The sequence below is a fragment of the Rhinatrema bivittatum genome, chromosome 1 (assembly GCF_901001135.1).
Source record: "Rhinatrema bivittatum chromosome 1, aRhiBiv1.1, whole genome shotgun sequence".
Lineage (NCBI taxonomy): Eukaryota > Metazoa > Chordata > Amphibia > Gymnophiona > Rhinatrematidae > Rhinatrema > Rhinatrema bivittatum.
This window is the reverse complement of record NC_042615.1, coordinates 394216022-394242224: the sequence shown is the minus strand read 5'-3', so window position 1 is coordinate 394242224 and position 26203 is coordinate 394216022. Positions and strand designations below refer to the sequence as shown.

Here is a 26203-nt window from a genome sequence, read left to right as displayed (position 1 = left end):
TCCCTTGTGCCTACAGGACATGGAGCACTGAGTGCTGTGTGTGTAAAGGTTGTGGAATAAAATGTGTATGTATTACAATGATTTCCATTCAAATGGATGAAAGATAGGATTTGCTGGAGAAAAGCAAATAAGAAAGGCATGGACCCAGTTTAAGCATTCCAGATTGCAACATGAATCTTTCTCTGTTGAGTGCCAAAGCTACATCCGCTGCCCAGCATAAAAAATAGTGGAGCCATGCTGAGAGGGCATGGCACCCATCCCTTCCCAGTATATTTTCAATTGGCCAAGCTGTACCATTTGCTTCCCCCTACTCCATCCTGCATCTTCAAAGAAGATGATATCTGAAATCCCCTTCCCCATCCCCAAACCTCCAAAATATGAGGGAGGGCACTCGGCCACACTATAAAATGTTAAATTTTTTTGGAATGGGAGGGGGATCTTCTCAGCCACAGCTACAATATTTTTATCCTGACTAGCAGGAGGGAAGGGGGATAGGGTTGCCATTGGCCCCTACTTTTTTTTTTTTTTTTTTTTTTTTAATATTCAGAAAGCCAGTGAGTGGCAAAATTACTCAGATAACTTTACCTGAGTGTATTCAGCCTATGTAGTTACAGATTGTATATCCAGAACAAGTTAACTGGATACATTTAAGTAGCTAACTTTCCAGCTCACCAGCATTTTGAATATTGATCAGAAAAGTTCTAGTAGCTCTCAAATTCATTATTCCATTATTCTTCCTTCTGCTAAGACAGAACAAACTCACAGATACAGATTTTTGCATTTGTAAAAATACTGGCAAAACATATCAAAATATGTTTCAGAAAAACTATGAGCCTGATTTATAAAGGTTTTAAGAACATAACATTTAAATTGAACAACTCATTTTATTAAGGGATGTCCAGAGTTTAATGGTAACTGTTTCGGGGAAGCTTCAATGCTGGCTAAACTTTTGTGTTTCTAGGACTTTGAGCTGTTACTTGGAAAGTCAGGAAGAACACTAGAATAGTCTGCTTCTAGGATGTTTCTCAAATGAGGCCACTGTTGCTGCATGTAGTCACCAATGGAATTTTTTGCAGGCACAACATCCTCCAAGGCACACCAACAATCACACCTTCATGTCCTCACCAACTATCACTATCCAGCATACAACTGCTGCTTTCTATGGTTGGAGCAGCACAAAAATACAAGTACATCTTGCCTCAAACATGCAGAGTCTGAGTCAGCAGTTGTGTAACAAAAACCTTAACTGCAGAAAGAGTAAAGCAAAGGACTAAGTATGGCAGTTATATCAGGAGCAGTGGCAACAAGGAAGCAAACTTCTGGTGGAAGTACAGAATAAGCAAGGCAGGGGGAAGGTGTTTGAGGTAGTGGGGATAGGCTAGTTGGGGGAAAGGGTGGTGGGGCAATGGAGGAGAGCTGTGGGTAAGAGAATAGAAGGCTGAGAGAGATTGGTGGGGACATGGGATGAGAAACAGTGGTGCAGATGCAGAAAAGGTGAGAAGGCATGTTGAGGTCTCGGGAAAGGAAGAATTAAAAGAAATAGGGGACATAGTTATAAGAGTTTCTACGTTTGTTAGTACTTTAGGAATATTACCAAAGCAACCATCAGCAAGAGTTGGTGGCCATACTTTGAAACTGCCAAAGTATTAGTTGTGAGAATCCTTGTTCTAGGGCACCCTCTGATACCTAGGGTCACAAACTACAAGCAGACACAGTTAAGCTACAAAATAAACATGTATTAGCTGTATTTAATATCAAATACAAAATATAAATAAAATAATCCATCAGTGTAGGAGGAATATTAGCTTTAATGTTACATAGAACATAGAAACATAGAAGTGACGGCAGAAGAAGACCAAACGGCCCATCCAGTCTGCCCAGCAAGCTTGCACACCTATTTGTTTTCATACTTATCTGTTACTCTGACCGCTGAGGTCAGGGCCCTTATTGGTAACTTTTTGGTTCCAATTCCCTTTCATCCCCACCATCGATGCAGACAGCAGTGCTGGAGCTGCATCTAAGTGAAGTATCTAGCTAATTGATTTGGGGTAGTAACCGCCGTAATAAGCAAGCTACTCCCATGCTTGTTTAACCTGCCTGTGCAATTCAGTCCTTGTTGGTTGTCTGAATATAAATCCTCTTTACTTCATTCCCCCTGCCGTTGAAGCAGTGAGCTGCGCTGGATATGTATTCCAAGTGAAGTATCAGGCGTAATTGATTCGGGGTAGTAACCACCGTAACAAGCAAGCTACACCCATGCTTATTTGTTTACCCAGATTTGGTTGTTGTCTGAATATAAATCATCTTTTCTTCATTCTCCCTGCTGTTGAAACAGAGAGCTATGCTGGTTATACATTGAAAGTTTAGTATCAGGCTTATTTGGTTTGGGGTAGTAACCGCCGTAACAAGCAAGCTACTTCCCTGCTTTTTTGTGGATGCAAATCCTTTTTTCCACATTTCCTCTTGCCGTTGAAACATAGAGCAATGTTGGAATCACATTAACTGTGTGTATGTTTATTGCATAAGGATTTTAATCTCCAGGTATTAGCCGTCATTCCCGCAAGCAAGCCACCCCTGTGACTCTTCTCTTCATTCACATCCTCTAGACTTTATGGATCCACAGTGTTTATCCCACGCCCCTTTGAAATCCTTCACAGTTTTGGTCTTCACCACTTCCTCGGAAGGGCGTTCCAGGCATCTACCACCCTCTCCCCTCTCCATTAAGAAATACTTCCTGACATTGGTTCTGAGTCTTCCTCCCTGGAGTTTTAAATCGTGACCTCTGGTTCTGATTTTTTTGCAACGGAAAAGGGTTGTCATTGTCTTTGGATCATAAAACCTTTCAAGTATCTGAAAGTTTGATCATATCACCCCTGCTCCTCCTTTCCTCCAGGGTGTACATATTTAGATTCTTCAATCTCTCCTCATAAGTCATTTGATGAGACCCTCTACCTTTTTAGTCGCCCTTCTCTGGACCGCCTCCATCCTGTCTCTGTGCCATCCTGTCTCTGGAGATACAGTCTCCAGAACTGAACACAGTACTCCAGGTGAGGCCTCACCAAGGACCTGTATAAGGGGATTATCACTTCCCTTTTCTTACTCGATATTCCTCTCTCTATGCAGGCCAGCATTCTTCTGGCTTTAGTTATCGCCTTGTCACATTGTTTCGCCAACTTCAGATCATTAGAGACTATCACCCCAAGGTCTCTCTCCTACTCAGTATATATCAGCCCTTCTCCCCCCATCGAATACAGTTCTTTCAGATTTCCACACCCCATATGCATGACTCTGCACTTCTTGGCATTGAATCTCAGCTGCCATATCTTTGACCACTCTTCCAGCTTCCTTAAATCCCGTCTTCACCACAGTAGGTTAATTTCTTACCAAATTTAATATAGTGGTGAAACATGTCCACGCTTGCACTACATGAGTGCTGTGCTTGAACATTTTGTATATTCTAACTCATTCCTTGACACTGCTATCACATTAGGAAATCAAGAACTCATTGAAGTCAGGTAACATCTTTCTATTACTTATGATATAGGCAATTCTTTAAACCAAATAGAGCATTGTATTAAATTGTAAACAAAGGCTTTAACAAAATAAAACTTATATAGACAGAGACAGAGCATAGTATAAAAATCATGTATTTTGAGATAACATTATGCTGAACCCTGTCCTGGCCCCTGTATTTTCAGCTGCATTTGAAAACAGCTGGACAGTATCAATCCCTCTTTTACTTTTGTGGTGTGCATTGCTGAAGTATATTATGAATAGAAGTTAAAAACAGATTATTGTCCTGCACTGTACAACTTTTACCACTAATCTTTTCACCTGGTTTCTTATCTCCAAATTGTTATGGAAAAATTCCTCTCATTGACATGTATACCGCTGACATCTTTTGAATTTAAGAGAAATCCGGTATTGATTTTTGACACTTCTAGTTATTTGCAGTTTTATCTCCTCTCTTTAATTTTTGTATTTCTTGTCTGTTCTGTGATCACTCACTCTGAGCTGTGGCACTCATAGTTGAATAGCAAAGTTCAAATGTTGTAGAATGTATAACTTGCAACCAGAGAGCAATAAAGTTGAGGAAAGGGATGTGTAAGGTAGAAGGAGCTCAAAACTCTCAAAGAATTCACCTATCAAGGAGAAAGCCAATGCATGTCAGAAGAAAGGTTTCTGAAAGGAAATAGAATGGCATCTGAAAGCAAAAAACCTGTTTGCTGTTATCATTAACACTTTGAAATAGAACTCTAAATTCAGTAATCAATAACACAGATGGTAGCGAGGTATACTGAATATAAAATTAAAGCTTGATAGTAGGAGGAGGGGTAGTATCTATTAACTGGCTATAAAATAACATGGTAAACTGTTCTCTTAGCTTCAGGAGCTCTACTGATATGTACTGGGAGGTAGTGGGCGTTGGGGGTGGGCGTTGGGGGTGGGATCTGAAATGTATCTGCATTAAAAGATCATGGGTATCTAAAGGGTTTTCAAAATCCTGCTGATGAAATTTTTAAACGAAGCCCGACATGGCCGATGTTTCGCTTTAAAAAAGCTTCATCAGAGGTCTTATTACTCAACAGTTCATACTGTGAAATCAAGCACAAATGTCAATCAATACAATTTATAAAAAAAATTGTAAAAACATAGGGCCGGATTTTAATACCTACGCACGGGCGTACATTTGTGCACACAATCCGTGGTGCACAAATATACGCTCTTTTTTCTAACATGCGCGCACAGCTGCGCACATGTTATAAAATCCGGGGTCGGCGCACGCAAGGGGGTGCACAATAGTGCCCCTTGCACGCGTCGAGCCCTTGGGGAGCCTTGCTGGCTTTCCCTGTTCCCTCCAAGGCCGCTCTGAAATCGGAACGGCTTCGGACAGAACTTTCCTTCCGCCCTTCCCCTACCTAACCCACCCCCCAGCCCTACCTAAAGCCCCCTAACCTTTATTTTATAAGTTGCGCCTGCCTCCAGGCAGGAGTAGGTTGCATGCGCCGTGGACGGCCAGCCCGCGATCCCGGGCACAGCGGCAAATGGTGCTGTGCCTGGAGGCTCTGACCCCGCCCCGCCCATTCCCCGCCCCGCCCATTCCCCACCCCTTTTTCAAGCCCCGAGGCTTACACATGTCCCGGGGCTTTTACGTGCGCCGCCGGGCCTTTTGAAAATAGGTCCGTTGCTCATAAATCCTCCTGGATTTACGCACATAGGCCTTTGAAAATCTTCCCCATAGTGATTACTTATCAAAGCAGCCTCTCAGCCAAAATACCATAGGTAGGATCAAACTGATCTCAGTGTTCCTCAAGTAGAAACCGAAACCGGAAGGAAGTAATACTCAATTTAAAAATGTTACTGATGCAATGACTTATCTGCACGTAGCAATACCTTTAAGGGAATTTGAACCCCATTCTTCCAGGGTATGTCAACGACGTGAATGAAAACCTACTGGAAACAGCACGGTGTTAATCTTCATCTTATATCGCAAAAATTCTCAGTGATGTTAATTCACAAAAAAATACTCAGAGCATACTCTGTATTTAATCCAAAAAGTGCGATCGTGTGTAATCTGTAGATGCAGCGTTTCTCGGCCTGTGCATTACAGGCTGAGCAACATTTGTGCTTGATGTCACAGTAAGAGACTGTTGAGTAATAAGACCTCTGATGAAGCTTTTTTAAAGCGAAACATTGGCCATGTCGGGCTTCGTTTAAAAATTTCATCATCAGGATTTTGAAAACCCTTTAAACAAGAATTTGAAAATGTTTGATTCACGTTTGCACAAAATGGTGGACTGTTTGAAGCACGATACACATTAAGATAAAAAGTGGATGATAGATAAGACCGGGCGGTTCAATTCTAGTTGAACATGCCGTCTGGCTTGCTGACACCTTTAATTCTCAGTTTAATAATTTGATTTTTCATTCACTTTAACATTTTTGTCAAAAGTAAGCCTTTATTATTTAGAATATTTTTGGTTTCCCTTCTTTATCTTTTGCTAATTCCCTCATGTGTTACCTGGTTGGCTCTATTATGCTGTGATGGCCTACATGTGAATACATATGATGCATTGAAACCACATATTTTAATGCTTTTATATATGCAGATATAATTTACACACAAAAGTAAATCAAGACTTACACATGTAAGTGCCAATTTGTACATGTAACTTGGCCAATTTTATAACATGTGTGTGTCAAGGAAATTACCAGTTTTACTAATTAGTCCACTAGTTCACCCATTCCTTCTCCAGGCCATCAAGACCCTCCGGGTTCTTCAGCCTGAACTTCCCCCCCAGTTTACCCAGACCTGCACTCCAGTCTGTACAGGAAAAACAAGAGAAATAGATGCCTCTGTCTTTTTCAAATCCTTTATTGAAGTGGAGACGTTAAAAAATATTACAGCCCGACTCTGGCCGATTTTCGCCGTTCTCACAACTGCTGCCTCAGGGGCTTAAATATATATTCTCATGGACTCATGATGGTGGAATAAGTCGTATGCTTGGTTATCAATTGTTTTTATATCTGTCTGATCCGCAAAAGTATTAGATCTTATCGCTTGTACAGTCAATTATATTCTTGTGATATTACAAGTGGAGACTTGCACCCGTAAGTGGACTGTCAGGAGCATTAATCATCTTTGCTGCATTAGATGACCAGTGCATTTTTTGAATCCAGGAGTTATTAGCTACAACGTATTTACAAGAATATGATATTTTTTAACGTCTCCACTTCATTAAAGGATTTGAAAAAGCCAGAGGCATCTATTTCTCTTGTTTTTCCTCCAGTCTGTACTACACAATAAAGATATTTATTATCACTTACGCCATATAGTTAACAAATGTAAAAATATGCGAGTATGTTGGGAAAGGTTTGTGCATACATGTCTTTTAAAATAGCAAGCTACACATGTATGTTGACCCTGCCCTGGAACGTTGCTAGACCACCCTTTTTTTACATTGTTATATTTCCGCACAAAAGTGAATATACACATGTACTTGCGGCTTTTTAAAAATATGCAGTACATGTGGAGTGACTGCTTATGCATGTACTTGCTAATTTTGGTGCATGTAATGCTTTTAAAACTCACCTTTAAGAGAATGCCTGGGGGGGAGAAAAGGGAGGGGAATTCTTGGAGGCAAGGGAAAGAAGGAGGAGGGAATATCTAGAAGGAAGGAGAGAGAGAATGAATGGAAGAATATAGGGAAGAGGGAGGTGCCATTTTGTCCTAGAGCTGGCCCTGGCTAGAGAAAGAACAAATCCTGCATTTTTGTATTTCGTTTTCAGTAAAGATTAAGAATGGGGTAAATTTTCAAAAGGTTTGTCAGAACTTATGTAAAAACCCAGCGCAAACAAATCTACTCCCGATTTTATAACATGCGCGCAATACATGTTATAAAGTACAGGGTCAGCGCGCGCAAGGCTGCGCAAAATCGGCAGCCTGTGCACGCTGAGCCGCGCAGCCATCTTTTGTTCCCTCTGAGGTCGCTCCGAAATCAGAGCGGCCTCTGAGGGAACTTTTCTTCCGCCCCCCCCCCAACCTTCCCCTCCCTTCCCTTATCTAACCCACCCCCCAGCCCTAATTCCCCCCCTACCTTAATTTTACAAGTTATGCCTGCCGAAGCAGGCGTAACTTGCACGCGCTGGCCAGCTGCTGGTGCGCCATGTTGCGGTCCGGGGGCTGATCCGGAGGCCGCGGCCACGCCCCTGGAACGCCCCTGGGCCAGAACCACGCCTGCGTCCCCGCCCCCGGAATGCCCCCGATGACGCGCCGGCCGCGACACCCCCCCCCCCCCAGGAAAGCCCCGGGACTTATGCGCACGCTGCCGAGCCTATGCAAGATAGGCTCGGTGCGCGCAGGGGGTGGAAGGGGCAGCTTTTGGGGGGTTACGCGCGTAGCCCTTTGAAAATCTGACCCATAATGCACACATACTTGGGCACATTTAAAAAAGCTGTTTTAGGGATTGGGGATGTTATAAATATACTTGTGCAACTTACATTTTCAAAGGTTATGTGATAAATGGCATACTATTTATACACATAACTGTACATCTAGTAGGGTAATGGATAAAAATTATATGCATATATCTTATGTATATATATCTTATGTTTGAAAATTTGGTTAGTTTTATGCATGCTTAAAATTATAGCCTTATTTTTGCAATTAAGTGCAATACTGAAAGTGTACCCCATTGTGTATAATAAATATAATTGAGGTAATTTTCAAAGGCAATACCTGTGTAAATGTAATATACCATCACAGCAATTTTCAAAAGTCCATTTACACATTTAAAATGCACTTATGCGTGCAAAACCGATTAAGTTAATGGCATATATTGTAGCAATTTTCAAAAGCCCACTTACTAGCGTAAACTGCATTTAAACATATAAAAACACAGTTTTGCGCTTGTAAATCCTTTTGAAAATTGTTCCCAATGTTTTTTGGGAGCAATGTTAAGCTATGACTGAGCAGATATGATATGGATATTGCTGGTCACCTGTAGATATACAACCTGAATGCCTCATTTTTGCGCGATGTCTCTGTATTACCGGATGGACACTTCAAAGAGTTCTACATTATCTGAAAATCGCATGTTGATCTTTCAGAATTGGATTGAACCAAACCATATATGGCTAAATTAATCTCCCCTCAGCCCTACAGCCAGTGTAGAGCAGCCAGGTGATAATTCAGTAGTGAAGGGTAAATTGATAAAGAAATATTCCATGCCAATGTGGCATAAAGAGCTGGTGTATGCTGCACACTGAGTGCTTTTTTTCTTTTGGTGACATGGAGCTGAACTATCCATGATAACACATGCAGTAAAGGTTAGAGGACCAACCATATGGTGCACCCATTGGCTGGAGCATTTTGGATGACCATTGCATTTCTTCTTCCTAGGAGGAGATGTTTCTGTATATGCCTGTCAGGCTTATATACCTAGTAAATTAATATATATAATATCATATGTAGAATTGGGGTTAAGATGGCTAGATCATCATTTACTTCCACATTAGATTTAAAAAATTTCAACTGGGTTGACCAGGTGTGATTTTGACAGTAAACTTTATTTTTTTGTTCCAAAGGAAGAACAGTTGAGATCACATGAAGCAAAGTTCAAGCAAATTTCTACTGAGCTGGCTGAGCATCGTTCGTATCCCCCAGACAAGAAAGTTAAAGCTAAGGAGATTGATGAATACAAGATGAAAGACCACTATCTGGAATTTGAGGTATACACTCGGATCGCATGAGAGTCTTGCTAACAATAGCTCTATCCCTTTTAGAAATTCATACTGTTCTTTGTGCAGTTTATTGTGCTGTAAAAATAGAATAAAATAAAAAAGGATAATATAAAATATAATAAGGACAGGTATTATAAAATGATGACTACAAATATGTTTTATTGATTAATTGCCATATCCTTATTAAGTGATTACAGGATACCCTTATCCTTATTAAATGTTTGCAGGGAACAAGACTACAAATTAGATACAATAGCATTTTTTGAACACAAGTGGGTACCAAAGAGTCAGAAATAACTTCTCTTGTGTCAAAGAATGTTTTATTTAGGGAAGATTACAAATTAGATGTTGCATTCATAACAACAATAAAATGTCTTACAATTTATTATTATTTGTTTATCTGTACTTTCTCTTGTGACCCTTAGGAGAAAATGTTTGAGACTGATATTTTATGCTAGGATTATATCTGAATCTAAAATCATATAACTTACATGTTCCAGATATTAGCAGATGGCGAGGCTGTATTGTAGAATTCAGCTGCAGGAATTGTTCTTTTTAGTTGTCTCTTAGTAATGGTGTCTGTGCATATAAATTCGCAGTTCTCTGATCCTGTGATGATCTGTGGATCTCTGTGCTGGTCTCTGTCTTCATTCTGCATACAAATATGAAGGTCTCTGGTCTTTCTGGGATGATCTGCAGACCTCTATCTGTGTGAATCTTCTGCAGGTCTTCTGGTCCTCATCTATGTCTGTGTGAATCTTTTGCAAGTCCCCCACCTGGCTACTTCTCTGCAAGGGTGTCTGTATGGAGCCTCTGTGTACTTTCTTTCTGGTGGCTTCTGTTGGAATCTTTTGGTATTCGTCTGTCTTTTGTGCAAATTTTCTACAAGTCTCTATATTCTGTAAGGTGGCTTCTTTCTGCATGTCTGGTGGCATCTGTCTCTATATGTCTGTGAATCTCTTTGATCCCTATCTGTGTGTTCTTATAGGATCTTGTAGTAATGTTGGTAGATGTCTCATCACACAGCAGGCTCTTAGTTGAGATTTTTGAATCAGTTATATATTTCAGTGGATCAGTCTGGTCTGTCTTTTGTGGTAATAATTGTTCTGCCTTTGTGGGTTCAGTTGAATCAGTCTTGTCTGATTGAGAAGACTGAATCCATTTTTAGTTATGTTGGCTAGAGAAGAACAGTCGGGTTGAGATCAGCTATTATCAGCTCCAACAGACAATCCTTCATTAGAATTAGCTTTTGCTGTAAAGTGGATGGCCCCACTTGACATTTATATTTTTCAAGCAAGCCTCAGCCACCAGGTGGAGAATTTTTTCAGCACTCTATGACAAGTTTCTTCAGCCATTTTTATATTTCAGAATATTTTCAAATGTTTAAGACTCAATTCATAATTCAACACAACACATCACACACCTCACAGTGCCAGGACAAGATTGTCTTTATTGGCTCTTTGTGTGTTTTCTGCTATGATTTAGAAGTAGAAAAAATATTGTAACTTTCACTGGAAAATAATGTACTGGTGTTTATTTTGCATGATCTCTCGTAACAGTTTACCATAGTGTCTGAGAGCATTGTTCTGTATATCCAGAGATCTTGGTACAATTCTTTTTTCCAGCACTTATTAAGCGAACTTCAGAGAGTTGCTTCATCTCTCTCTCTGTTGAAATGAATTGTTAGCTATTAAAGGCCTTGATTCATCATTCATCGCAAAATGATGAATCCTGTGAAAACGGGGGCGGGGGGCGAATGGGAGGGGTGAATCTGCGATAGTCTGCAGCCTTCGCACCATGGCAGTATGATTTCGGCGGCCGCAGTGCACCGGCTGACAGCTTTCGCACCGAATAGCGCCACTATGAAAGGTGCTATTTGGCGTGCTACTGCCAACGATAATATTACTAACATTATCGCTGGCAGTGAAAACACCACCGACTCCACCCCCTCCACGCCCCGACTCTGCCCCAATCTAATTTACATGCTATCGCAAGCAATATGGCCATATCGCGTGCAATAAGCCTTTGATAAATGACCCCCTAAGGTAGGCACCTCCTCTGAGATGCACCTTTATGCTGCTTGTTTGTAGTGGGTTGTGAGAATGGTGGTGTTTGCTTTGTAGTCTGGATCATAAAAGACCAAAAAACAATAATGATACTTTACACCCTATGTGAAAGTATGGAAAAGGTATATTGATAAAACACACAACACAATTTATAAAAGCAAATACTTAGTTTATTAAGAATTGTAAAATATGGTAAAAATCAACAAAGGTAAATAGTATTACAATATCAATACAAGCAAACAGCATTACAGTAATAAAAGATAAAAATTGTATACAAAGAAGGTAAAGATTTATAAAGATATACCTCCCTCACAGTCTTCTTTATGTGAGTCAACGTATCTTGGAAAAAAACGGAAGACAAAACAGGAAGAAATGGCTAACGGTGCCCTTTTTCTGATGAATCTGAGTGGATACTGTTAATTACTGGTCACTTATACTCTCATTTCTGGCTCTAGTTTAGGTTTTGCAAGGTCAGTTTTTCTAATTAGTACTTGAAATTTCAGCAAGATTAATGCCCAAAGTAGGAGCCTAATGGACCTTACTGTCTCAGTGGCTACAGGCTAATCATGATCTTTGGGATAGCATCAGGATCTCTCAACCACTCATGAACTGTCTCAGTGGCAGGACAATTCCAATCTGGTCAGAGGAATCCCATCTAAATTTCTCTGATCCAAATTGTCCTTATGATAGATGTGTCCACTCTGGGTTCGGGAGCTCATACAGATGGACTCTGTACCAAGGGTTTGTGTCCTCCCAGGAAAAGTTACTTCCTGGAGCTCCAGGTGATTCAGTATTCTCTAATGGGAGGTGTATTGGTGTTTAGGACTTGGTTTAATATTTGTTGTGTTGCCTTTTTATAGTTAGGGTTGTTCCAATTTGAGTGTATGCCATAATGCCGGTGTAACTTTGTGCGGATTAGTTTGTGAACATTATTGAAGATACTGGGACTTTGTTAGGTGCTATATTTCTGTTTCCATTTCTCTAGGTTTGCTCTTCATGCAGAGTGCCTTTTTTGGGGGTTTTCATTCCAGTTTGCCTCCAAATTTGTAATTTGTGGTCTTTCTGTACTTGGTGAAGGTCGATCTTGTGTGTATGACTGAGGTGAGATATTTAACTAACAAGTAAGCACATAAAATACCTCATTTTATTTATTGTGTTTTCTCAGTTGGACGTGCATTGGTGGTGAACTGCTGTCTTTTTATAAGTAGGGCTATTGCGCCTGGTAGTAGAGGGAGTTTGTGTTGCTGTTTTTGAGATAACACTAAAATATCTTTTTTGTATGGTGAGTTGTACTGGGAATGTTCTAGTTCTGCATTATACCCATTACTGATGGTGGGGGTGGGGTTAGCCCTGTGACTGTCATGTGTTCAGTGTGTCTCGCATGTGAGGACCATCTATCAGGTGTGACCTGACAGAAAAAAAGTTGAGAACCACTTCTCTAGAGGGCCAATGTAATAAAATGCGCTGAAGCTGTCAAGGGTTTGTGCATGTGTTTTCCCGCGCAAAGCCCTATACGGATATGTAATAAGGGTTTTGTGTACACAAAAAAAGCGTGTACAAAAGCACTTACTGACCTGCAGATTTTCCTATATGAGTACATGCAAATGGCATGCAAAGGAGGTGATTATCTATTCACTGGCAATGCAAGGAGCTGTGCTAGCAGGGAGATTGGGTTAGTGCAGTTTTTTTAATGCAGGTTTTTAGCACCTGAGTCAGGACAGGAGTTAAGTGAAAGTGCTGGTGTGGAGACCAGTTTCTTGATGTTTTTACTGGTCAGCCAAGCAGTAGATGGAACTGGTAGAGAGAAGGCAGCTTCTCAATGAAGCAGAATCGCCGATCTCCATTTCATATTCTTGCTGACAGTCAGAGTCTGATCATGTGAAGAAGTTAGATATTGCTTTTCCCACCTTCACATCAATTTCAGGACCACTAATTTATTCATGTTTTAGAAAAGATAGGCTTTCACCCTGAGAATCATTTTATGCATGTATCTAATTAGCATATTTGGTCGTTATTACATCCTAGACTGCTGCAGGGTGTTGCAGTGCACGCAGAAAAATCAGCACAGATTTCCGATCGGCCTATAGGCATGCTGTATGTACTCAACCTGGCACATCAAGAAATACTAGTAGGCTCTAGAAGCCATTAGAACTTGTATGCAGCTAATCAGTTTATCATGACAGCTTTATGTAGTGATGAGGTTGTCATGTGGGCTTATAGGAAATATATCCAAGGGCATGAGGTCATCACATGACATGTACTAGGATATAAGTTTTCACATTTGCCTACATTTTTCAGTGGGTACATTTGTAAGTTAGGTGATGGTATGTTAGGATTGGCATGCAATGCTGTTTTCTCCAGTAGCATGTCTTTACATCTGAGGAGGTTGTAGCATAAATTCCATGTTGGTCCACATGCCTTGCAGCCATTTTGCACCTTATTGCACTGCTGTCCACTTTACCAGTAACTGATATGATAGTGCTTGTGTGTCAATTGCTCAAGACATGCTTGTGTGTCAATTGCTATTATTATGTATGCTTGTAGATAACCTCTAAGTTATCTGGATAGAAGCAACAGGATTTTATGCTGGTATGTAGCTTTTCTCTCTACCTCCAAGGATTGTGTGACCCCAGGACCGGAGAGAGCAGGAATTAGGCCCGTGCCAGCTAAGAAAAGTAGGCCCCTATGTAAGGTTCTGATGTGATACTTAATAAGAGAAATTGTTTTCTAAATTTCCCAAATAATTTTTATTTATTTAAGAAGGCTTTACAAGCGTTTTTGTTTGCAAATTCTTCAATTACAATTGAAATTTTTATTTATACATGTTAGATATAGATATATTTAGCTTTTTTTTTAATTTTGCCCAACAAAAGTAGGCCCCTTGAACATTGTAGGCCCTAGCCAAATGGCCTTGCTGGTACCCCCTCTCTCCTGGAGTGTGTGACTCAACCCTGTTGGGTCAGGCTGAAGCCAACAGCCTTGGAAGCTCCACAATAAGATGGAATATCCTCAAAAACTGGCCACTCAGCCTCCCACAGAGAGGCATATACACAGGCACTTGCCAACAGACTGACAGACAAACAGACCTACCTACAGACATACAGAGAGACACATACTCACACACAGAATACCTAGGAAAAGCAAAATCTGCATATAGGTGGTTAGCAATGAGAACTGCAACATTGCAGAAAAGCTATGTAATCCTGGCCTACTTTAAATAATATCTTTTCAGTACAGGTGAAGATAGTGATATGTGGACCATGGCAGTTGATCAGCAGGACCAGCAACCCACTTCAACAGGGTTTGTTTATTTGATGCCTACTGTCTGCAAGCACAATGTATAGAAAAGCTAGTGTTTCAGACATGAAGGCAGCCTAACAAGATAGACATGCTCCCTCGAGCTCCAAACCCCACTCCACTCATTTTAAATATTTTATTTAGTTTTTGGACAAAATGTCAGTATTATTTGACACCAGATTAAAATATATGTCTTGTGGACTATACATGGATAATTATATCATTAAGAAGAATGAAGAAATGGCAGCAAAAATGAGAAAAGTTGCCATTGAGAAAACAAAACCAGATGAATTGAGGACTGACAAATAGAAGGAGCAACAGGTGGTTATTGTATCAGAAAATATAGTAAACTATTTATCTAAATATGTGGCTGAAGTTTTGGATGATGAGTTAGCCAAGATACAACCCACAATGGAGGAGAATTGTGAAATGGCTGCAACTTACAATCAGCATATAGCTGATATGGAAAATAAATATACCAGGCAGGAAATTGAAATAATAGGTCTGAAAGAGAAAATTCAGCAGATTCAGAAACGAAACAAATTAGCAGACAGGATTGAGGATCAACAGTATTGAAGCTGGAGAAACAATATTCGATTCATAGACATCCCAGAATCAATAAAAGATCGAGAGTTACAGAATCTATGTCATTGTATTCTACCCAAAAAACTGGGCCTATAACTGGATCAGGTATCGCTGAGAGTTGAATAAGTGCATCATTTGAGGCTTCCTGTTGCAGTCCCAGTCGCGGCAGTCGTGACTGGGCCCTTACCTCTTTGGTCCCGGCCCATCTCCGAGGGTCTGCGGCCTGTTTCGCGGCATCCCCGTGGGGGTACGCCGCCGAGAAGCCCTGCCTGGATGCCTTCTCCCTAGGCGCGTGCGCAAGCCGCGCTTATGAAGGCCGTTTCCCGCCACTGGAAGCTTCGCCCTATCCATGACATCAGACGCCATGGCCTATGTAAGGCTGCCGCGAAGCCCAGGACTTTGCCTTGTAACGGGGTTCCTTGCAGTTCTCTGTTACGCCGTTCCCCGGAGTGTGCTATTGGGTTAGCAGCTCCGTTCCTGCCTGAGACTTGTTTCACTCCGTACCCAAGTCTTGCTTCTCTCTGGCTTGCTCGTAGTAACCTGTTCTGCTTCAGTTCCAGCTTGGTTCCAGTAGCCAGTCCTGCTTCAGCTCCTGTCTGGTTCCCGTAGCCAGTCCTGCTTCAGCTCCTGTCTGGTTCCCGTAGCCAGTCCTGCTTCAGCTCCTGTCTGGTTCCAGTAGCTAGTCCTGCTTCAGCTCCTGGCTGGTTCCCGTAACCATTTCTGCTTCAACTCCTGTCTGGTTCCAGTAGCCAGTCCCGCTGCAGTTCCTGCTTGCTCCAGTTTCAGCCTTTTTCAGTACCTGTCTGACTCCTGATCCCTGCCTGCCTGCTCCAGCTTCCATGATCTCCTAAGTCCTAGCGGCCGGGCTCCTCCCGGGGGAGTACCAGCTTCCAGGGTGAATCGCCTAAGTCCCAGCGGCTGGGCTCCTACAGGCTCCTCCCGGGGGAGTACCAGCTTCCAGGGTGAAGCTCACGTCCAGCTCCTGCCTGGTATCCGCCTCCCGACCTGTCACTCATTAGAGACTATAGTACACCTCTCCCCAGTCTCACACAGGTCAGCCCAAGGGTCCACTAAACAGTTCACTCACAACAGATTGCAAGGCCATGGACTCGGCCGAGGTACCAGAACCCCCAGGATCTTCCTGGGTTGGTTCTGCAGCTACAACAGCAACAACAATACCTGGACGTCCTGGCCAGATCCGTTGGGCAACTGGCTGCCCGAATGGATGCCCACGATACTCGTCCTTCGCCTGCTGTCGGTTTGAGACCCGAGAATGCAGCCTCACCTGTGACTCAGCTGCCGCCGCCTGCCCGCTACGCTGAAGATGCTAAGATCTGCCGTGGGTTCTTAAACCAGTGTTTCATGCGCTTCTCTCTATTACCCCGGCAGTTCCCCACGGATTCCGTCAAAGTAGCGTACATTCTCTCCCTGCTCGATGGAAAGGCCCTGGTGTGGGCCTTCCCCTTTTAGGAGCGTAATGACTCCTCCTTGGATGACTTGCAGCAGTTTGTCACCAATTTTTGCCAAGCCTTTGACGAACCGGCCCGCCAGGCCTCAGCCACGTCAGAGTTGCTACAGCTTCGCCAAGGATCCCGTTCCCTGGTGGACTATGCGATGGACTTTAGAGCTCTCGCTCAGAAAGTAGGTTGGCAGAACGATAGCCTTAAAGCCATCTTTTTGGAGGGCTTGTCAGGGTGCATCAAAGATGAGATTGCCGCCTGGGAGCTCCTGGAAGATCTTAACGCCCTCATTGACATGGCTGCCCGCATTGACTGCCGCCTACAGCAGCGAGCACGAGAATTACGTACGACAAAACACAGCCCTGCCCGCAGTTCTTTACGCCCGTTGCCTTCACCCAGGCCTGCTCATCCTGATGTTTCTGCCTCAGAACCCATGCAGTTGGGACGTGCCCCGCTCTCCCCTGAGGAGAGACAATGCCGCCGCTCAATGGGCTTGTGCCTTTACTTGGCACGCTGCCAGGAGCGTGCGGAAAACTCCAGAACCTAGGAAGTCGGGAGGAGCTCTTCCTAGGTTGTGCCACAGCTCCTCAGAGTATGATACCCATTACCTTGGAGTTTCCTGGAGGGTCTTTGGAAACCCTCGCCTTCCTGGATTCCGGAGCCGGAGGTAATTTTATCCAGCAAGACTTGGTCTCTCAACTGCAGATACCTACGCAGAAATGAGAGGTTCCGCTTCGAATTACCTCCATTCAAGGAACGCTCCTTAAAGGTCGCCTATCGACTGCCACGGCTCCCATCACAGTCTGCACCGGGGCGATCCACTCGGAGGAGATAGCCTTCCTAATTCTCAAAGGCTGTCCACCCCGTGGTGCTGGGGCTGCCATGGCTCCAAAGCACTCGCCTGTGATCCAGTGGAATACTCTGCAAATCACTAAGTGGAGTCCCTATTGCCTCTCTCATTGTATTAAGGTTCCCAAGCCTCCAGCACTCCTGCTTTTGCACTCCGCCCTTGGACCTCCAGCTCCATACGAGGACTTTACCGATGTCTTCTCAAAGACGAAAGCAGAAATCCTTCTGCAGCACCATCCATATGACTATGCTATTGACTTGTTGCCTGGAACTATGCCACCTCGGGGTAGTGTGTACCCCTTGTCCCTGCCCAAGACACGGGCCATGTCCGAGTACATCACTGAGAATTTAGCGAAAGGATTCATTCACCCGTCAAAATCGCCCGCCGGGGCAGGATTCTTTTTCATCGGCAAGAAAGATGGCTCCCTGAGGCCCTGTATCGACTACCGAGGGCTCAACGCGATTACGAAACGGGACCAATACCCTCTCCCGTTGATCCCAGAGCTACTTGATCAGCTCCAAGGTGCAAGTGTCTTCACTAAGTTGGATCTACGCGGGGCCTACAACTTAGTTAGAATCCGTCCCGGAGACGAATGGAAGACCGCGTTCAATACCCGGGATGGGCATTACGAATACCTCGTAATGCCCTTTGGCCTTTGTAATGCCCCAGCAGTCTTCCAGCACCTGATGAACGAGGTGCTACGGGATTTACTCAACATCTGTATGATCGTCTACCTCGACGACATCCTAATTTACTCCCGTGACCTGCCTACGCACCGCCAGCATGTTTGCCAGGTGCTCCAAATACTCAGAGAGCACAGTTTATATGCCAAGCTTGAAAAATGCAGCTTTGAAAAAACTTCCTTACCGTTCCTGGGGTATATTGTTTCGGCTGACAGCTTCCAGATGGATCCGGAGAAAGTCCCTGTAATTAGGAACTGGCCGCGGCCAAGGGGCCTCAAGGCGTTACAACGTTTCCTCAGCTTTGCTAACTTTTATTGGCATTTCATCCCCGGCTATTCCCGCATAGTGGCCCCTCTGACTGCGCTCACCCGGAAGGGAGCCAATGCGGTGGACTGGCCTGCCCAAGCCTGCCAAGCCTTCGAAGATCTGAAAAGATCTTTCCTACAAGACAAATGCCTCTGCCATCCTGATCCCAGTCAGCTGTTCGTGGTGGAGGTTGATGCCTCGAACATAGCTGTTGGAGCAGTACTGAGCCAGCACTCTGACACGGGACATCTTCTCCCGTGTTCCTATTACTCAAGGAGGTTCTCCCCGGCTGAGAGTAATTACGGGGTCAGCGACAAGGAACTGCTCACCGTGAAACGCGCTCTGGAAGAATGGAGGCAGTGGTTGGAGGGAGCCAATCACCCCTTCACCATTTACACGGATCATAAGAATCTCTCTTTCCTATGCCAAGCCCAGCGCCTAAACCCGAGACAAGCCTGGTGGTCTTTGTTCTTTGACCGATTTGACTTCACCCTGCGATATCACCCTGGCTCAAAAAATGTGCGAGCAGACGCTCTATCACGGTCCACTGAGGTTGAAGAGACTCCGGAGACGCCCCAGTACATTTTAGATCCCAGGAAGGTGTGTCTTGCTGCCACCTCCGTGTCCTCCGAAGAAAAGACCGTAGTCCCACGCTGCTTTCGAAGGGCCGTGCTGGCATGGGCCCACGAATCCCTCACGGGAGGCCATGCGGGTCGTAACGGGACTCTAGACCTCCTCAACCGGGACTATTGGTGGCCAACGGTAAGACAAAATGTTCGTCTCTTCGTCGACTCCTGTCCCACCTGCGCATTGCAAAAACCGCTTGGTGGGAAACCCAGAGGATTGTTACACCCTTTGCCTATCCCGGTGGAGCCCTGGACGCATATCTCCACTGATTTTGTTGTAGATCTCCCAGCATCAGATGGGAACACGGTCGTCTGGATCGTTGTGGACCGGTTCTCCAAAATGGCACATTTTGTTCCCTTGTCAAAATTGCCTTCAGCTCCCGACTTGGCTAATTTGTTTGTTCAACATGTGTTCCGACTGCATGGCCTTCCCCAGGACATCATATCGGACCGAGGACCACAATTCACCGCCCGCTACTGGAAGGCATTATGTAAACGCTTCAAGGTCCAGTTGAGTCTCTCATCAGCCTTCCAGCCTCAGAGTAACGGACAGACCGAACGTACAAACCGGACCTTGAAGACCTTCCTGCGTTCCTTTGTAAACGAAAGACAAGACGATTGGGCCAAGCTACTCCCATGGGTGGAATTTTCAAACAATCATAAACACTCCGCTACAGGACGTTCTCCCTTCCTAGCGGTCTGTGGGAAGCAGCTTCGGCAGCCCTTGCCCTCACCTGAACCCAGTGCGCTGCCAGCAGTGCAACTCTCTGCCCGCCAGCTACTCGCCCTTTGGACGTCTATCCAAAAGAAGATGCAAAGAGCCGCCTGCGCTGCCAAAAAGTGGGCAGACAGCCACCGTCAGCCAGCACCAGTCTACCTCCCAGGGGACCGTGTTTGACTGAGTACAAAGAATTTACATCCCCGCAGGGGGGGGGACGCCGCTGAGAAGCCCTGCCTGGATGCCTTCTACCTAGGCGCGCACGCGCGCTGCAGTTATGAAGGCCATTTCCCGCCACTGGAAGCTCCGCCCTATCCACAACGTCAGACGCTGCAGCCTATGTAAGGCCGCCGCGAAGCCCAGGACTTTGCCTTGCAACGGGGATCCTTGCAGTTCTCTGTTGCACCGTGCCCCGGAGTGTGCTATTGCGTTAGCAGCTCCGTTCTTGCCTGAGACTTGTTTCACTCCGTGCCCAAGTCTTGCTTCTGTCTGGCTTGCTCATAGTAACCTGTTCTGCTTCAGTTCCAGCTTGGTTCCAGTAGCCAGTCCTGCTTCAGCTCCTGTCTGGTTTCCGTAGCCAGTCCTGCTTCAGCTCCTGTCTGGTTCCAGTAGCCAGTCCTGCTTCAGCTCCTGGCTGATTCCCGTAACCAGTTCTGCTTCAACTCCTGTCTGGATTGCAAACTGGCTAAAAGACAGGAAACAGAGAGTAGGATTAAATGGACAATTTTCTCAGTGGAAGGGAGTGGACAGTGGAGTGCCTCAGGGATCTGTATTGGGACCCTTACTTTTCAATATATTTATAATTGATCTGGAAAGAAATACGACAAGTAAGATAATCAAATTTGCAGATGACGCAAATTGTTCAGAGTAGTTAAATCACAAGCAGATTGTGATAAATTGCAGGAAGACCTTGTGAGAATGGAAAATTGGGGCATCCAAATGGCAGATGAAATTTAATGTGGATAAGTGCAAGGTAATGCATATAGGGAAAAATAACCCATGCTATAATTACACAATGTTGGGTTCCATATTAGGTGCTACTACCCAAGAAAGAGATCTAGGCATCATAGTGGATAACACATTGAAATCGTCGGTTCAGTGTGCTGTAGCAGTCAAAAAAGCAAACAGAATGTTGGGAATTATTAGAAAGGGAATGGTGAATAAAACGGAAAATGCCATAATGCCTCTGTATCGCTCCATGGTGAGACTGCACCGTGAATACTGTGTATTCTGGTCGCCGCATCTCAAAAAAAATATAATTGCGATGGAGAAGGTACAGAGAAGGGCTACCAAAATGATAAGGGGAATGGAACAGCTCCCCTATGAGGAAAGACTAAAGAGATTAGGGCTGTTCAGCTTGGAGAAGAGAAGGCTGAGGGGGGATATGATAGAGGTGTTTAAAATCATGAGAGGTCTAGAACAGGTAGATGTGAATCGGTTATTTACTCATTCGGATAGTAGAAAGACTAGGGGGCACTCCATGAAGTTAGCATGGGGCACATTTAAAACTAATCGGAGAAAGTTCTTTTTTACTCAACGCACAATTAAACTCTGGAATTTGTTGCCAGAGGATGTGGTTAGTGCAGTTAGTATAGCGGTGTTTAAAAAAGGACTGGATAAGTTCTTGGAGGAGAAGTCCATTACCTGCTATTAAGTTCACTTAGAGAATAGCCACTGCCATTAGCAATGGTAACATGGAATAGATTTAGTTTTTGGGTACTTGCCAGGTTCTTGTGGCCTGGATTGGCCACTATTGAAATCAGGATGCTGGGCTTGATGGACCCTTGGTCTGACCCAGTATGGCATTTTCTTATGTTCTTATAGTTCCAGTAGCCAGTCCCGCTGCAGTTCCTGCTTGCTCCAGTTCCAGCCTGCTTCAGTACCTGCCTGACTCCTGATCCCTGCCTGCCTGCTCCAGCTTCCGTGATCTCCTAAGTCCCAGCGCTGGGCTCCTCCCGGGGGAGTACTGGCTTCCCGGGTGAAGCTCACGTCCAGCTCCTGCCTGGTATCCACCTCCCGACCTGTCACTCATTAGAGACTATAGTACACCTCTCCCCAGTCTCTCACAGGTCGGCCCAAGGGTCCACTAAACAGTTCACTCACAACACTTCCTTTGGAAAATGAACAATGCGCCCGACAGGTGATAGATAGTATGCTTGCTGAATTATGCTGACAAGGTAAAATTCCTTCAAGCTTATCAATCAATAAAACAATTGGAATATGAGGGAAATAAATTCCTAATTTTCCAGGACTTCTCTGCACAAGTTGTATCTAAGTATAAATATATGATGCCAAACTGTACAAAACTTTATCAGAAGGAGATCCATTTTAATCTTCAATATCCAGCATGATTGCGTAATTGGATAAAGCAAACTCTTTACTGAAAAAGAAGTGCAGCAATTTATGGCTACGATCAAGGATCCTGCATGAAATCTTGGATGACCTTGTCATCCTTTCTATGAGGACACTGCTGTGATGCAGAAGGAAATTGTGAGATTCCTGTCCACAGTGTTGATGATAAATAAGCTTGGGGCCCGTTAACTAGCAGGGTATATTCAACAGTGCAGTCGCAGTGCTGATATACCCAACTATCTTAAAGTTAGCCAGAGTTATCTGGTTAGGTTAACTTAACTGGCTAACTCTGCTCCTCTCCAGAACACATATCTGCCTGCCCACGGAACACCTCCATCTTATCCGCCTAAATTCTACCCAGGTAACTATTAGGTTATCCATCTAAATGGCTTTTGAATATGGACCTCTGTGAGTCTTAAGCAGCAAATTTGTATTGCGATGGATTTTTTTTTTTTCTGTTCCCCATGTGGATAATTTTATTTTTGGTCATTTCTCCAGAGAAAATATATGCTGCTGTGACTGTGGCAACTTTACATATACTTCTCAGTAGGGAATTGATAGAAATGATTTAGAGGTTGGACTTTTTCCTGGTTTGAAAGTTATGGATTCTAACAAATTGTATGGGACTCACATTCTTTGATTTACATAAAATCTCAGCATAAGGCATATTTCACTGCAGCAAATTGAAATTTTTTTTTGTGGTGTTTAAATAAATAAGGAAGGCAAAAGGCATTTGAATGCCTAGCAAGAGTATGTTTTCGCTGGGATACTATTGTGATGCAGAAAGCCTTTATGTGATGGTTTTATGGAATGATGATGAATATTTATTTTGTTTGCATTGGAGAGTGAACTCATCAATAAGAATTATATTTGCTGCAAATTGTTTTATTTGAATTGCTGTTGCTGATTTCTTTTCTTTTGTTTTTTTCTCCTACAGTTTGTTTTTTTTTCTATCAATCATTGCATATTGAACTGAAAAGTGAAGTCTTGAAAGTTTGACACAGTGGAATGCAGTTGCTTTGTTGATTATTATTGCTGGACTTATTATTCCGATTGCAGAATATTTTTAATTAATGGGAATTTTTCTTTTGAAATAGGCTGTTGTGGTTCCCACACTGATACCATTTGTTTAATTCTGATTTTGCTGATTTTGCAGGTCCTATGATAGTGTTATATGATGTACTGCTATAAGCTGAACTGGCAGTGGTTTATTTGAGTAGAGTGGGGTGGAGTAAATAGCATACTGATTCTGAATTTTTTTTAAAGGGGAGCCAGTTGATATAGTGCATATGGATTTCCAGGAATCTTTTGACAATAGTCCCTCATGAGAGACTTCTTAGGAAATTAAAAATTCATGAAATAGGGGACAGTGTCCTGTTATGGATTGGGAACTGGTTAAAACAGAGAGTAAGTCTAAATGGTAAATTTCTCAGTGGAAAAAAGTGACTAATGGAGTGCCCCAGGGATCTGTTCTGGGACAATGCTTTCTACTATATTTATAAATGACCTGGAAATGAGAGTAACGAGTGAGGTGATCATATTTGTTGTTAAATCACAAAAAGATTGTGAGAAATTGCAAGAGGACTTTGCAAAGCTGGGAGATTGGGCATGCAAATGGCAAATGAAATTTTATATGGGCAAGAGCAAACTGATGCACTTAGGGAAGAGTAACCCAAATTATAACTGCACAATGCAAGGTTCCACATTAGAAGTCACCATTCAGGAAAAGGATTTAGGCATCATTGTTTATAACATGTTAAATGCTTCTGCTCAATGTGCAGCATCAGCCAAGAAAGCAAATAGTATGCTAAGAACTATTAGGAAACAAATGGAGAATAAGACAGAGAATATCTTAATGCCTCTGAATTGCTCCATGGTGTGACCTCATCCCAAGTATTGTGTGCATTTTTGATCACCACATCACAAAAAAGCTATAGGAGAATTAGAAAAGGTAGAGAGAAGGGCGATCAAAATGATAAAGGGGATGGAATGATTCTCCTATGAAGAGAGGCTACAGCTTGGAGGAGAGACAGCTGAGGGGAGATATGATGGAGATCTATAAAATAATGAGTGGAGTGGAATGAGTAAACATGAATCGATTGTTTACTCTTTCAAAATGTACTCACACTGACGTTACTAAGTTGTACATTTAAAACTAATTTGAGAAAACATTTTTTTTTTACTGAATGTATAGTTAAGCTCTGGAATTCGTTGCCAGAGGATGTAGAGAAAGCTCTTAGGGGCGGATTTTAAAAGGGTATAGGCCCGGCAATGCGCATATGTCCCGGAGCTTGAAAAAGGGGGTGGGGCGTGGGTGGGATGGGATGGGGCCGGAGCCTCCAGGTAGGTGCAATTTCTAAGTTAAAGGTAAGGAGGGGGGTTTAGGTAGGGCTGGGGGGTGGGTTAGGTAGAGGGGGGGGGGGGGGGGCGGAAGGAAAGTTCCCTCCGAGGCCACTCTGATTTCGGAGCGGCCTTGGAGGGAACGGAGGAAGGCTGCGTGGCTCGGCGCGCAGAAGGTGAATAAGTGTGCACCCCCTTGCGCACGCCGACCCCGGATTTTATAACATGCGTGTGCCCAAATCTTAAAATCCGGCCCTTAGTGTAGCTGTGTTTAAAAAAGGTTTGTAAAGTCCATAAAGCATTATTGATGTGGAATTTCAGGAATCTATTGTTTATCCCTGGGCGTAAGCAGCATGGGATCTATGTACCCTTTGGGAATTGGAGTTTTTGACTGAAATGCTTTTTTTTTATGTTGAAACTGTTTATTAATTTCCTATCAAAGAGACTTGAAATATTATAACACTCATTAAGCAGTACAATAACATAGAGTATGTATTTATTTATTTAATATGTTCCTTTTGAGATGCCCTATACGAGGTATAGTCTAATTACTCACATCTAAGTATATGGGCGGTTATATGAATGTACATGAAATGCTTTTAAGGGTGTGTTTTAGGGGATGATATTGAGGGTGGGGGTAGAGATTCTGGAATATTGTAATGTGACATTTTATAGGTCGAGACATTTATGCTTTTCCTTTTATATATTTATGTGATGGACTTTACTGTAGATTAGTAATTAGGCTAAGATATTATGAACTGTGATTGATTTTGTGTTTATATTATGGTGATTCCACTTATTTTCTTTAAGTATGTAATGTTCTTTGAATTGATTTGTAATTTGGAAAATTGGGTTTTAAGTTATTAAATTATATTAGTAAAGTAATTTGGATATTCAATCCACTTCCTAGTGTAAAGTAACTGTATGTAAAAAAAATGTACTAACAAAAACAGCATGTCAGTAAGTGTGTCATGAATGATGGGTCTGCATCTGTAGTGCCAGATGCTGCAGTATTCAGGAATCAGGGATTCTGTCTCAATGGGCAGCGAATCTTGGCATAGTAAATCCAACTGTACATAAAATGGCATCAGTAAAATATGTGCCAGTAAAATATTTTCATGAGTTGCAACCCAGACAAATGCCCACATTACTAATAAATAAATAAATACTATTATATTCTGCTGCTAATTGGCACTATTATTGGTAGTCTTGCATGGGCATGAATTAATTATTCTGCCACTCTTGGAGGGCATCGTGCCAGCACAGGACTGAGATAATTGGATAGGCACTGCCCATTCTGTACTTGCTCTATGAATAAATTAGAGGGTTTGGTTTCTGCTGCTCTAAATGCAGCACCTATCACAAGCATCAAATTCACTATAAATTTGTAAACATAAAAGAAAATAGTAAAGAAAAGCTATCCAAAATAACTATGGCATATGTGACTAGCTGAAATCCCATTCTTTGAGTCACACACTTCTTGAGGAAGAAGGACCGATATTATGAATATAGTGATCCTGATTATAAATGTTAAATGTAGAGTCAGACCTAACTAATTTATAGCTAGTTTATTTAGATTTTTGAGTATTTTTAGCCCATAACTTGTAAGTAATTTTCTAATTTGTAACATTATTTTGATTTATTTGTACTTGTTAAATCAATATTCAGTTTAAATAG

General features: G+C 42.9%; 1 protein-coding gene across 2 annotated transcripts in view; it reads left to right on the top strand.

The window, feature by feature from the left end:
• The window catches only part of PSD3 (pleckstrin and Sec7 domain containing 3), a 1257010-nt gene that overhangs the window by 1227929 nt on the left and 2878 nt on the right, over window positions 1-26203 (top strand). Inside the window, exons 15-16 of one of the 2 annotated variants that reach the window (XM_029601790.1) lie at window positions 9088-9231; window position 9529. In XM_029601790.1, coding sequence (XP_029457650.1) covers window positions 9088-9231; window position 9529 — 145 coding nt within the window. The remainder of the gene's footprint in view (window positions 1-9087; window positions 9232-9528; window positions 9530-26203) is intronic. The other variant, XM_029601782.1, reaches the window with a different exon arrangement.